This window comes from Danio rerio, chromosome 19, assembly GCF_052040795.2.
Source record: "Danio rerio strain M-AB ecotype USA chromosome 19, GRCz13ab, whole genome shotgun sequence".
NCBI lineage: Eukaryota > Metazoa > Chordata > Actinopteri > Cypriniformes > Danionidae > Danio > Danio rerio.
The window spans coordinates 10,363,444-10,377,163 of NC_141039.2; the positions used below are offsets into that span (position 1 = coordinate 10,363,444).

Sequence of the window (13,720 nt, forward strand, 5' to 3'; positions counted from 1 at the left end):
GTTTTATTAGCTACAGTATGAAAGTTGTTCTGTGTAGTTAATAGGATTTTTTTTTTTTATTGAAGCATCTGTAGTGTTTTTGTGTTTTGTAACTTATGTTTCAATATCCCTTCAGACGAGCTACAAGTACGGAGTTGCCAGTAGCTATGAGGTTCAGACACTTGGAGAAAACCTCAAAGGAAGCTGTGGGAGTTTACAGGTAATTTATTTTAGAATCGTGGTAATGCTGCACAAAAACTAGCTCCAAAAGTCCGCATATGCCGCAGTGCATGTCAGAGAGTGTGTGTGTGGTCATGTGATGTGCATTTTCAGCAGTATAGTGTGGATAGAGATATTTTTAGAAACGCAGTGTGGATGTGGATCATTTTCATTCTAAAATGCTGTTTTAAAACTAAAACATATTAGTGTAAACGGGGCCTAAATCCACTGCTTTGTTACAAAAAGAGATTGTAAACGTTTAAGAACAGTGCAGTCATGTTTGTCTTGTCTTGATGATAGATCGGCTATTCATGGTCGGGGACTTTTCTGCAAGAGAAACATCGAGGCAGGAGAGATGGTGATCGAATATGCTGGCAATGTCATCCGTGCAGTTCTCACTGACAAAAGGGAGAAATACTATGACAGCAAGGTAAATAAGATTTCTCCTGATTAAATTGACGATTTAAAAAATAACTATTATTATTTACTCACCCTTGTTCCAAATGAGTTTTAGTTTTGAAGAATGTTTGAAACCTTTTCCCATAGACTTCTGTGGTATATATCTTTCCTTTTATTTGGCTGTCAATGGTTAAAGATTTCCAACATTCTTTTTTTAATTGAACATTTTAGATTTTGAACTATATACAACAAAGTTCGAGTTCCAAAAAAAGTAAAATAAAAACAGAAATACTGCAGTAATAGGTACAAAATCAGGATTGAAACATCTATATACTCCTATTTAACCAAAATTGTACATTTTTCTTACTGGCACCATTTATTTTGGCTGTGGTGTATTTCAAACTATTAATGTCTAGAAGATAGTTTCCATGAAAGATCAGCAGGAGCGTATTCGCGCGTAAATAGCCGCGTGAACATTTGAGTTTACTCGCTTCATACGCGCGTCGAACCCCGCTTCATTCGCGTGTCAAATTCACTTCAGAACAGACGCAGTGATGGGCAGGGTTTCTGTCTGCCCGGTGACTGTAGCTTCGTTGCTAAAATGCTAACATGGATTTTATGAAGAAAATAACAGTGTTTATGTACTTTATGAAGGCTGAAAAATAGCGTCGATACGTTTAGGGTCGTGTCTGAGTCCACTACATGCTTTCAGAGGTGTATCCAGCTCGGTGAGCTCATAAATTCCTCCAGAAACTGAACCTGGATCACGGAGGCTTTCAACGGTGCTTCTGACTTAGCCCAGCCCAGTTTGATGACTTGTTGTCGGTGTCGCCTGGAGGATTTCCCCCGGGAGACCATTAACAGGTTCTACGTCACGATCACGCCCCCACAAGGGCAAGCTTCTGATTGGTTAACGTGGCGCGAATGTCGGCTGAAGTTCAGATTTTTCGAACTCGAGAGATTTGCGCGAAACGCTCGTTAAGCGCGTCAAACACGTAAAACGCTCAATTCGCCCCGCGCATCGCGTCGCAGGATGTCTATTCGCGCGTTTGCATTGACTTAACATGTAAATCACTTGCGCTTGACGCGCGCTCCGCGTCTGGTGTGAACAGCTTAAATCTCAAAAACAATTTTTCAGGCCTCTAAAAAAGTCTTAAATTTACCTAAATACTGTGTTGTAGGTCTTACATTTTTTTTTAAACAGCTCTTAATTTTTCTTTATGTATAGCTACCCATTTTGGCCATTAACACACAAACAATTACCATCAATCCATCTCAATATAGCTTTAAACTTTTTATTTAAAAAATACTATTAACTATTTACCATAATGGTTTGATTATTTTCCTTATAACAATATTTGTTTAACAGTTCCTCGTGCGTTTACTGCTGAGGACACCTGGCAGACTTTTGTCCATACTTTAAGTTTATTATAGTTTTTCAAACTTTTAAGACATTTGTCATTATTTTAGAAAGTTTGTTGAAAAAAAAAAGTGTATATATACATAAGTAGAGCTTGCTTGTTTTGACACAATATGTAAAAATAGTATGCAAAGTAATATTTCAAATTTAAACGTGTTATTATTAAATGATCATTGTATTATTAAATTATAATAATTATTTTGATAGGGCAAATATAAATATTCTCCATCTGGCCATTTGGAAAAATTCCTTAGCATTTAGCCCTGTTTGAGTCTTAATGTCTTAAAAGGTCTTAAATTTAACTCAAGGCTGGCTCACACTGTGCATTATTTTTATAATCCGGAATGATTGTAGCATGTCAGACTGCACGAACATGGCTCCCAAACCACACTTTAAGATCTCAGCTGTCATAAAGTCAAACTGAACAACAATGAAGACATGCCAAACACGAAAGAAAATGCCCCATCATCCACCTGAGATACTTTGGTCATCTTTCATTATCCCGCAATCTGAAATTATTCCTCACAGCAAACGTAAACAATCTGTAGCAGCAATTTTGCACACAGCGTGTCTCAATAATAAAACCAGGAAGAAAAAACCTGTTTCGAGATTTCCCTGCGGTCGTTTAATTGTCGCATGGATTGGCATCATCAAATTCAGAGCTCCTATTGGATTGACACTCATCGCAGCTGTTGTCACACTTCAGGGATGTGCCTGAAATCTTCTGACACTGGCAGAACTTCATTGAAGGAAAAGTCTGATCGAAACTGGCTTTAAGCGGCTGTCGGTGAACATGTCAAACCAACAAGCAAAGATCACAGAATTTAGCAATGGATATCAGGAATCTTTTAGGATTTCCCAAATCTGACTTGGATCACAAAATTGTGGCTGAAATCTCACAGTGTGAGCAGGGCTTAGTGAAACCTGCAGAAACCCTGATCCAGCCATCATTTTCAGGATAACATTCTTCAAAACACAAGCATTTCTTTGTGTTCAACCGAACAAAACAAAAAAACTGGCTTGGAACAATGGTGGAAATTACTTATTTGGGGGAACTATCTCTTTAAGGTCACAATATATACACAATACACTACACAATATGTACTTTCATTGTTTATTTGGGGTAAGAAAGGAGAAATAACAAATAGCACTATACTTTTTTGAATAGCTAAACATTTTCCACATAATAAACCTACTAAAATGACATTGTTGAGAAAACTGCAGTTAAGAAAGCATATGGATATTTGTGCATGAGGCCTGCAATTTTGCCTTCATGTAGATTTTATCAGACTCTTTTCGAAATCATTGACGTTTCTTTTCTAACCCTTCTACCATCTGCCATCTCTTACAGGGCATCGGCTGCTACATGTTTCGCATTGATGATTTTGACGTGGTGGACGCCACCATGCACGGAAACGCGGCACGCTTCATCAATCACTCCTGCGACCCCAACTGTTACTCTCGAGTCATCAATGTTGAGGGCCAGAAGCACATTGTCATTTTCGCCCTGCGGAAGATTTACCGCGGTGAAGAGCTCACCTACGATTACAAGTTCCCCATCGAAGACGCAGACAACAAATTGCACTGTAACTGCGGGGCCCGGCGCTGTCGACGCTTCCTCAACTAAGGTTTACTCTGGATATTTTGGTATGAGTGGCTATTTTGGAAGGAAGACACTCAATATACAGGTGCTTAAAGGTGTAGAGATGAATGTATTCTGAAGGAAACCACATATTGAAAATGATCGGCCAGATGTGTAGCGTTTATTTTAGGCCACTAGCATGAACTCTATTTATCATCCCGAATACCCATTGACGCTGCTGAAATGGTGACTATAAATGAGTACCCTTTACTACTTAAGTTCTCCTGCTTTGTCCCAGCATGCCTTTGATAATCTTGCCACAGATGATGGCCGGTAATGCAGTAGATCAATTCTGGAAGGATCCTTTACAGAGGTTTTCATAGTGGAAGATGCCCTGATGTTTGAAAGGGTGTGATTATTTTTGCTACTGAATCCGAGGAGTTGATAACTCTTCATCTACAGCACCTTAATAATAATCTTAGCTTGTTTTCCCAGAAATGTAAGCAGTGTACATATTCCTCAGACCCTTTTAGTTAAACCATAAGCGATCGTACGTAGTTGCAGCTTGTTTTCAGAACTATAACATGTGTTTCTCAGTGTTTTTATGTGGGCGCAAATGAACGGATCCCTTCAAAAAAACAAATTAAGTTTCTGTGACTGCCACTTTAATTGAATATTCAGAGTTTTACTCTGAATTCATGTTAAGATATTTTTGCAGAGTCATCCGGATTAGCTTTATTCACCCTAATTTTTGACAGCTTGGTTTTATGAACCCACTGTTTTTATGTGCTTTTATATATCTTGAGGCCAGTCTTTTTGTAATTTTCTGCTTCTTAGGTTCACTGGTGCAGTGTTCGATGAATCCCATCTTGATCATAACATGCACAAGTATTACCAGAAATAAACAAAACCACACTCATGAGTGGCGGGGTTAGCTTGAAACAGTCGACACGCTGCTAATAGCCATGTGTTTTTCTTTTCCAATTCCTCTCGCAGCACGTTTCTCCTCTCCGTTTGGATCGACTACCTCAGTAGCTCAGTGACCGCTAGTGAAGTTGCAGTACAAACTGTAGGATGCTGGGAGAATGATGCCGAATGAGCTTTGAATTTTATGCAATGTGACTGTAGAGGTTGGTTGTTTGTGTTTTTTTTTTTTCCCTCTCCAGAGATTTCCCAAATCCCTCTTCCCTCGTGCTTTTGTACAGAATTGAAGTGTGCTTATTATTAAAAATGAAGACGGGCTTGATTCCATCACTGAACGTGATCCAACTCAGAGTGACTCTTTGTATATAGTTGTATACAAGAATTTCTAAAGCTGTTAAATTTTTCTACGCACTTTTTTATTTATGATGTTCTGTACGTAATAAAGATACAAACATATTTGAACAACATTCATCCTTGAAATGTTTCTCTTCAAGTAACTTAAGTTGACTTTCCCCCCTGCAGGTTATTACAGAGAAAAATGTTTTCATTTCATCTTTAATGGACTTTAATACTTTTTTTTTTTTTTTTTACTTTATCACAACGTAGATTGTTGGTTCATTTAGTTTGACTTTCACCTGAAAATTTGGAAGATTCAATTTAACACTTTTGATATAAGATAATCGAGGCTTGGGGATTTATATCTGTTTTTTTATTTATTTGTTTTTTTAGATGAAGTAATGATTTTATAATAAATGTACAAAATTGTCTATTATCATGTGTAGTTTTTTTATTGCAAAATATTTACTTAACTGGATATAACAGTGTATACAAACACTATATACTAACAGAAAAATACATACAAAGCTTTGTTCAAAATTGTGGTAATAATATAACCGCAAGTATATATTTTTTTGAAGTGTGAATTATTATGAATGGTTCTGAACGTAATTTCTTCTTTCCACTGTTTATGAATAATATTTAACAATGTTTAGGAAGAATTTTGAACAGGAAACATTTTATTTTGTTATTTTTTTATGTATGTACATATTAAATGTTAATATTTCTTTTAATGATTTTAAAGATTTACAGGGATTGAACTACGAAACTGAAACGCCTGGTTTTAGACCACAATAATTCATTAGTATAGTGTAGGGCCTTCTTTTACGGATAAAATAGCATCAGTTCGTCTTGGTAATTACAGATACAAGACCTGCACAAGTATTGGCCCTAGGGAGTGCCTCGATACTGCAGCCCAAACCATCACTGATCCACTCCCATGCTACACTCTGGGCATGCACCAGTCTGGGTAGTATGCTTCTTTGGGGCTTCTCCACGCTGTAACTCTCCTGGATGTGTGGAAAGACAGTGAAGGTAGACTCCTCAGAACAGTACATGTTTCACCTTGTCCACAGCCCAAGATTTTCACTGCTGGCACCATTGAAACATTTAGCATTGGCAAAGGTTTGGCTATAGCAGCCCCCGCATGTATATTGACCCTGTAGAGCTCCAGACGAACAGTTTTGGTGGAAACTGGAGAGTTGATTTGCACATTTACTTCTGCAGTGAGTTGTGGTTGAGTCTTCAGCTGTGGTTTTATATTTTTTGGATACAAACCGGACATCCCTTTCAGGCAGCTTCCTCTTGCATTCACAGTTACTCTTTTTGGATGTTGTTCGTCCTTCTTGGTGGTATCCACATTACCCTGAAAACCCTGGCTCTTGATACAACACTTGCTGGGTTTGTCACAGATGCGCCAGCAAGACACGCACCAACAATTTGTCCTCTTATAAACTGCCTTTAAACAGTGTGCATTGCACTATTTTAAGCAAAACTGTGCTATTACTCTGCTAATTAAACCTTTACAATCTGCTCTTACTAGAGAAATGCATAATCAATGAAGATTGGCCACCAGGCTGGTCAAATTTAGCCATAAAATCTCTAAAGCTGTGGTCACACTAGAGTTTGTGCATGCGAAATTCTGTCGTAGGGCTCTGTGAAAAGGGGCGGGATTAAACAAGATGAGTAGACATTAAAAAAAGCGAGCGATTACTCCATATTTTAAATTTCTGTCCAGAGAGGTCATGTTTTGATCCTCAGAGTTCACCAGGCTTGAACTTTGCACCGCAGCAACCTGCGAAACTTGACGCATGACTAGGCCCTCACGGAATCTGCGCGCACAGAACTCTGCAGATTACTGCAGTTTTTTAGCCCATCATTAATTCTGTTTATTTACTTGAGTAAATGTGTAAATCTGAATGTATTCAGTTTTCATTCAATAATTTATTACTTTTTGTTTAATTTATTAAGGTTTTAGTTATGATACTCCGCTGGATACTCCCAAAATAATTCAGCAGAAATCCCCACATTTTTACCAAAATTCTCTGCAGAAATAGCAAAAAACGTCTGCAGATTTAATTTGGTGAATCCCGTTCATGCTCAACTCAAAGGACAAACTCAAAGAGAACCAAATGATAAAACGTGTAAATGTATAACTGATCAATATTTGTTTAATGGCACCACTCCACTCATCTGCCCTTCTGCCCTGCTGAAAAGTCGACTGTAATGAACTCTAATGATTTTTAATGAGCGTTCAGACTTGCAGAGTAAGTATGTTTTTTTCTGTGTTCGGTAATATTCAGTAGTAAACCTCCACTGCTTTAGTTATTCAGAATCCTGATTGTAATGAAGTGTTTGGACCTCTTGTTTATTTCACTCAGCATAAAACAGAAGCATGAAGACTTTGGCTGTTATAAGTTTAACTGCGTTTCTCTGCTGCTGTGGTATGATCAAAACCTTATCAATATTACAATTGAAGCTTTAAAACAAAATCGACGAAGACAGCATATGTTAATCTGTTTTTCTGTTTTCAAGGTGTGCAGAGCGCTGAACAGTCGGACTTGGAGGTCTTGGAGGAGCAAATCCTCAACTCTGGGATTGTAGTGTTTCTAGACTTTGTGAAAAAAGTCAGAAATGCTACAGAGAAATTTATACAAGAGGATCAGTTCAAAAAGTCTCGGTAAGACCACTTGTGCTTTACTGTATGTGCTGCTAGTGGATTGTAAGTTCAGCAGCTGCTTGATCATAACTGTTTTTACAGAATCACTGTCCAAGAACACATGACCGCTTTAAGAGAGTTTGCAAAAACAATGAAAAATCCTGAGAGGCAGGACGGCCCAGAAATACCATTAGAGTAAGTCTGTTACTGTGCATCACTGTAAAATGATGATAGTGTTATGTTTATTCTAAGCACAAAGCATTTATAACTTCTCTAATGACAAAAGCTATTTTTTTACCTTTGTTTTTATTGATTTTAATTATATTACAAAACAGAATATTAACTTGTGTAATATTTCAAACTGTACTTCCCAGCCAACATTTGTTAAACAGAAGTAACATTTAGGATAAATTATAAAATAAAATATATATATTTTAAAATATATATAATATATATTTATATTAAAAAAAAATATATATATATATATTTATATATTTTATATTTAAAATCTAAAATATATATATAAAAAAAAAAAAAAAAAAAAAAAAAAATATATATATATATATATATATATATATATATATATATATATATATATATATAATATTATATATATTTTTAATAAATAAATGCAGTCAAATTGACCATTGCCTTAGAGTCCTCTGTTGATTCTCTGTTAGAAACACTCTTATCCACAAGGTTTTATTTCTAAAACATACAATTCTTGTCTTTGAAAAATGTAGGCAAAATAAAGATTAAAGGTAGGTGGGATAAAGTAGTGGGAGTCGTATTTTTCAGAGGAATTTTGAAGCAATGCCCTAAGGAGAGTGAACATTAGCACTTCTTATGCTTGACTTGACTTGAGTTTAATACAATTTTAAGTGTTACATCGACTACATCTAAGTACATCACAGATAGCCCCTTTTACGTTTTTTTTTTACTATTATTTATTTTTCTTTCTTGTCTTTACTATTTTTATTATGATTACTGTCAGTATACTAGGAAATGGATTTAAGGTTTGTTGAAGTGGATTTATAAAAAATGTCAGTATAAACTATAAAAACTGTACTTGGCATATATATATATATATATATATATATATATATATATATATATATATATATATATATATATATATATATATATATATATATATATATATATATACACACACACACACAATTGAAGTCAGAATTATTAATCCCCTTTGATTTTTTTTTTCCTTTTTTAAATATTTCCCAAATGATGTTTAACAGAGCAAAGGAAATTTTCTCAGTATTTCTGATAATCTTTTTTTTTTTTTTTTCTAAAGAAAGTCTTACTTGTTTTATTTTGACTACAATAAAAGCAGTTTAAAAAATTGTAAACACCATCGTTACTAATTGTAAACACTATCGTTATACAATAAGGAATATATATTTTGGTTAATTAATTTATAAATTACAGTCCTCTTTCTAAGGACTTCCATTTATAAAATGAAAGAAAAGAGGACCGAGCTGCTTCTTTCATTTACAAAACAAAATGTTACCTGTAAAATTTCTCCAGAACATATACTTTAGAAAATATATATAAAAAAAACACTAATACAAAAAACCCCCCCACTAAGTTCTGTCCTCATTTACTTTCCTCTTGAATACAAAAGAGGATATTTTGAAGAAAGCTGGAAACCGGTAACTGCTGACTTTCGTATAATATAAAAAAATAAATAAATAATATATATAAAAAAAAAAAAAAAAAAAAAAAAAATATATATATATATATATATATATATATATATATATATATATATATATATATATATATATATATTTTTTTTTTTTTTTACCTTGGAAGTCAGTGGTCACAGGTTTTTGTTTTTCTTCAAAATATTTTCTTTTCAACAGAATTTAAGAAACTAAGTATTTTTTGAATCACTTTAGGGCGAGTGACTTATGAGTAAATGTATTTTTGGGTGAACTATCGATTTAAGATTAGTTTAATTATGGTTTTCCAGCAAAACATTCTTGCACCTTTTGCTGGTAAAATCATATCTTCATATAGTTTCTATGGTTTTACTATCGAAAGCATAAAAAAAATATGATTTTTTTTTTTGTAATAAAATGATTTAACAGCAAAAAAAGAGCATTTTTATAACCCTGTTTATACTTAAAGCTATAGCTCTGGTTGCAAAATTTGTTGGATAAACAAATTTGGTGATTTTTGTAATTGACACAGTACTCTTTGATAGTTAAGCAATATTAATGTATTTTAAATTTGCATTGTGAAAATCAGTGTATATTTAGCAGTGAAGATACATACAGTTCTGTAAATGCATATATGGCAAGATAAATGTAAATACAGCATTTTTGCTGTAATAGATTTACAATAAGTTACCGGCGAACTGCTGCCAGTAGACTCTAAGGGGAGTGAATTCTAAAGTGAAGACTATGTATTTATTTTTTCTTCTTTCACAGGAGATTTTTTGAATTCACTGTTGATTCCTTTGGGCGAATGACTGGAAAGATCTTTGACAATGTCTTATTTCCGTGAGAGCTTTATTTTCATAGATCCTCAAGATAGTAAAACTCATGCCTAATAAATTATTCATGAATGTGCCTTTCTTCCACAGGTACTTAAGGATTTACCGTGAGACATTTAAAAACGAGACAATAAAGGACATCTGGAAGTGAGCACACATATAAGGATGCACAAAACAACATGTTGCATTCTGCACTGTAAATAATGGCCTTTATCAGCTATAATTTACAAATTTCATTAGATGATTTGTTCATTACAGAGAAGTGGATTCATATTATCTTCCAGGAGCTCCACCGATCTACAGTAAACCCATGGAGTTCCTTGGTTACCTTCTAGGCAAAGCGTACGTCCTCATTTTACCGGCATAATGCAATATTAGCTATGTGCTGTGAACAGATTGTGTATATTAAAGAATGAGCTGATGAGTTAAACAATACACAGAATAATGATCTAAATGAGTGTGTGCTTGTGGACAAAATGCCACTAAAATGAGATAAGAAGGTAAAAAAGGCACTGAATAGTAATGCTAAACCTATTGTAGCTGTCCCAGTCAAATGGATTCTGGGATTTAGACAAAGCTAAAAATGTATTAATGTTCAGTCGAGCATTAAAGAAGACTTTTAGCAAAAATCTTATTATTTGGCACCTTCAGGCTGAATCTGCAGACATCTTTTGCTATTTCAAAACAGACATTTATTTATTTGTTTTTAAACAAATAAATAAATAAAATCTAAAAAGTGAGAATTTACATTTTTGGTTAAACATTCTCTTTTAAATTAAGTTTAATTATTGTTTTAATGCAACAAACAATCATATCACATGGCTTAACTAATGAAATCATACTAAAATGATCATTCAGTTTGTGTTAACTTTAATTATTAGTATTTGCTAATTTTGTGATTTGAGCTAAATGCTTTTCAATTGTGTATTTACTAAAAGCTAAAATTGTCTGTAGTGTATGTGTGTGAATGAGAGTGCATGGATGTTTCCCAGTGATGGGTTGCAGCTGGAAGGGCATCTGCTGTGTAAAACATGTGCTGGATAAGTTGATGGTTCATTCTGCTGTGGCGACCCCAGATTCATAAAGGGAATAAGCCTGAAAAAAAAAAAAAGAATGAATAAATCATTAATTAAAACTAGTGCAGGGCAATGATTATTCACATCGAAAATAAGTTTTTCATATGTTTGTACTGTATATTTATTAAAATCTTTATTATACATTTAAATATATTATATATCAATAGTCTTAAATACACACATTCATGCATATATTTTAGAAAAATGTTTATTTATATTTAGATATAAAATTTACATGTATATGACAGATTATTTATAGATTTAAATATATATCCAAATATAGTTTTGTATATATTACATAAGCGTAATAAACATATAATACACACACATTTCGTATGTCAAAACAAATTGAAATAGTGATTAATCTTTGTCCAGCTGTAATTAAAATACAAATCAATCAATAATATTACTGAAATGACAGTAAAAACTGAATTCTAATATGTTTACGCTCCTTTACATAAGTAAACTAGAAAAGTAAAGTTCGTAGACAAACTTCATGGTGGCTTGAAAAAGCCTTGTCTGAAAGTTTGAAGAAGTTAAACATCAGTTTTTATGTTCTTTACATTAGTAAATAAATTGACTCTGATGGGCTAAATAACCTGTGGATGTTTACAAGTGCAGATTCTATGTGGGTCATAGTAATGCATATAATGTAATAAACAGTTAATTACTATCCAAATACTGTTCTCATGGTATGTGCAAGAAACTGAATATTAATGATAACATCTTTCCTTTTGCACCACAGCCTCAGCCTAATGATATGTGCTTCCAGAATTTTGTTTCACCCATGTTTTTATTAAACTAGCTGGGAGTTAGATTTTACTTACCCACTTGTAGCGTGTTAAAAGTGTAGTATTTTGGCCTTTGGCAGGGTGGTGAGATCCCAGATGGTGAACATGGTTGAAGCTGGGGTCAACACTCTTGTGGGCATCGGACAAATAAATTTGAACCAACTACACGATGAGTAAGAGCAATTTTAAGTTCATTCTGTTGCTGCAATTAATTAACTGTAATAATTAAGTGTATGTAATCATCTTCCAGCATTGTAATAAAAGATAAGCAGTCATTTTAATCATTTGTTTCTCCTTTAAAGATTGCTGATCATTCTTGATCAGATTAAAAATAAAGCCTCTGAAATATCCGAATTAGAAAGGCAAGAGGAGAAGAATAAGTTTCTTGTATCATTAAGGTAAGAATGCTAATTAATATTAGTTCCAGACACTTATATAGTGTAAACTCACCTCTCAACAAGTGTTTTCCCTTTTTAGAACTCTTTCCAGACTGGTTGTTTTTTACTGGGATAACATTTTGGAATATACTGAAAATCCATTGTTAGATGCAGTTTATTTGGATTCTGTAAAGTAAGTGTATTATACAGCTGCTCTGCAAATATATTTGTATTTTACATAATGATGTAGATTAAAGTTCAGTTGAGACTTAAGAGAGAATTAAAGCAAATGCTTGTACTTTGTGTTACAGGCAATGGAACGAACAGATTCAGCTGAAAAACGCAAGTGAAAAATATAATGTGCTTTTAGACCCGTATACAAGACAGAGTTTTTTGAAGTAAGAAAGACAAATACTTAATAGATTAAAATGAGCAACTACATAATTACACTTACCACTACATTATTGCTTTTAAAGTAGTCTATAGTAAGAGAACAGATATGATTTCCAGTTTTCTTTTTGTTGTACACTATAGCACATTTCTTTATTTTTTGTAAAAAACGTGGATCTTTAGTGAAGTTCATCATTAATTGCAAAGAATGGCAAATAATGTGCTGAATTAAATGTGAAGTTCTGGTGTAGAAACATACTCTAAAGTGGTATTAATTTATACTAGTTATTATATTAGTATTTATAAAATATGCTTCAATTTCTCTTTGCATTCTTCTAAAAACAACAAATTGTCCTCGAATGAAACGTTTGTGCTCCTTGAGAATTATTAGTTCTCAAAATCTTTGTGTTTATTCTCAATTTTTCTATTCCACCATAAGTGAGTAATGCAACCCATTCTCGTTCTGATTACGTACCACTATATACATTTCTGGAGAGCGCCAAATATGTCCCAGGAGATATATATATATATTTTTTTTTGCAGTTTTTGTTTTCGTGAATCCGCCAGAGGCTGCTGTGTATGCTTTTAGAGATCTTAAATTTCTCTCACGAGTGCCATTCGTGCCTGCTGTTCTTGTGTAAATCCACCAGAGGTTGCTGTAATGGCCTTTTTTTCCTTAAACCCAACCGATAGTGTTTTCAGAAGCACCGATTGACCCGCTCAGCCACTTCCCTCAACTCAACCGTCAGTGGACAAAGCAATTAAAAAAATTCCAAAGCAAAATTTTTGATTTTACCACATTCTCACCCTGTTATTAACTTGTTTATCTTATTTTTTGGCTTCTGTTTTTGTTTTACCTCCTTTCTGAAACCGTTCTTCACTAGACCCATTGTCGTGGTCAACTCCTCTCTGTGTTTCAAGTCCTTTAACGTACGAGTTGAGCTACTGGACAAACTGGTAACTTAAGAAAAGCTGTCTACACAGAGGTGTGTTGGCAGCTGGTAAGTGCAAAAAGGAATGTCGTACCACCCTGTAGCATTCGTTTTATAG

At 34.0% G+C, this 13,720-nt stretch overlaps 2 protein-coding genes across 11 annotated transcripts in view; both read left to right on the top strand.

The window, feature by feature from the left end:
- The window catches only part of kmt2ba (lysine (K)-specific methyltransferase 2Ba), a 42,555-nt gene extending 37,565 nt beyond the window's left edge, over positions 1-4,990 (top strand). For all 8 annotated transcript variants that reach the window (XM_087295404.1, XM_087295408.1, XM_087295405.1 and 5 more), the window contains exons 35-37: positions 116-199; positions 499-628; positions 3,369-4,990. In XM_087295404.1, the coding sequence (XP_087151530.1) occupies positions 116-199; positions 499-628; positions 3,369-3,644 (490 nt within the window). In that variant the 3' untranslated portion in view covers positions 3,645-4,990. The remainder of the gene's footprint in view (positions 1-115; positions 200-498; positions 629-3,368) is intronic.
- A 1,624-nt stretch (positions 4,991-6,614) lies between these two features.
- The window catches only part of si:rp71-15k1.1, a 465,095-nt gene continuing 457,989 nt past the window's right edge, over positions 6,615-13,720 (top strand). The window contains exons 1-11 of one of the 3 annotated variants that reach the window (XM_087293960.1): positions 6,615-7,126; positions 7,251-7,303; positions 7,395-7,539; positions 7,621-7,713; positions 9,972-10,043; positions 10,127-10,183; positions 10,295-10,378; positions 11,984-12,076; positions 12,206-12,301; positions 12,381-12,473; positions 12,592-12,678. In XM_087293960.1, coding sequence (XP_087150086.1) covers positions 7,255-7,303; positions 7,395-7,539; positions 7,621-7,713; positions 9,972-10,043; positions 10,127-10,183; positions 10,295-10,378; positions 11,984-12,076; positions 12,206-12,301; positions 12,381-12,473; positions 12,592-12,678 — 869 coding nt within the window. In that variant the 5' untranslated portion in view covers positions 6,615-7,126; positions 7,251-7,254. Of the gene's footprint in view, positions 7,127-7,240; positions 7,304-7,394; positions 7,540-7,620; positions 7,714-9,971; positions 10,044-10,126; positions 10,184-10,294; positions 10,379-11,983; positions 12,077-12,205; positions 12,302-12,380; positions 12,474-12,591; positions 12,679-13,720 lie in introns of all 3 variants that reach the window. The other 2 variants (XR_015515749.1, NM_001079945.1) reach the window with 2 other exon arrangements.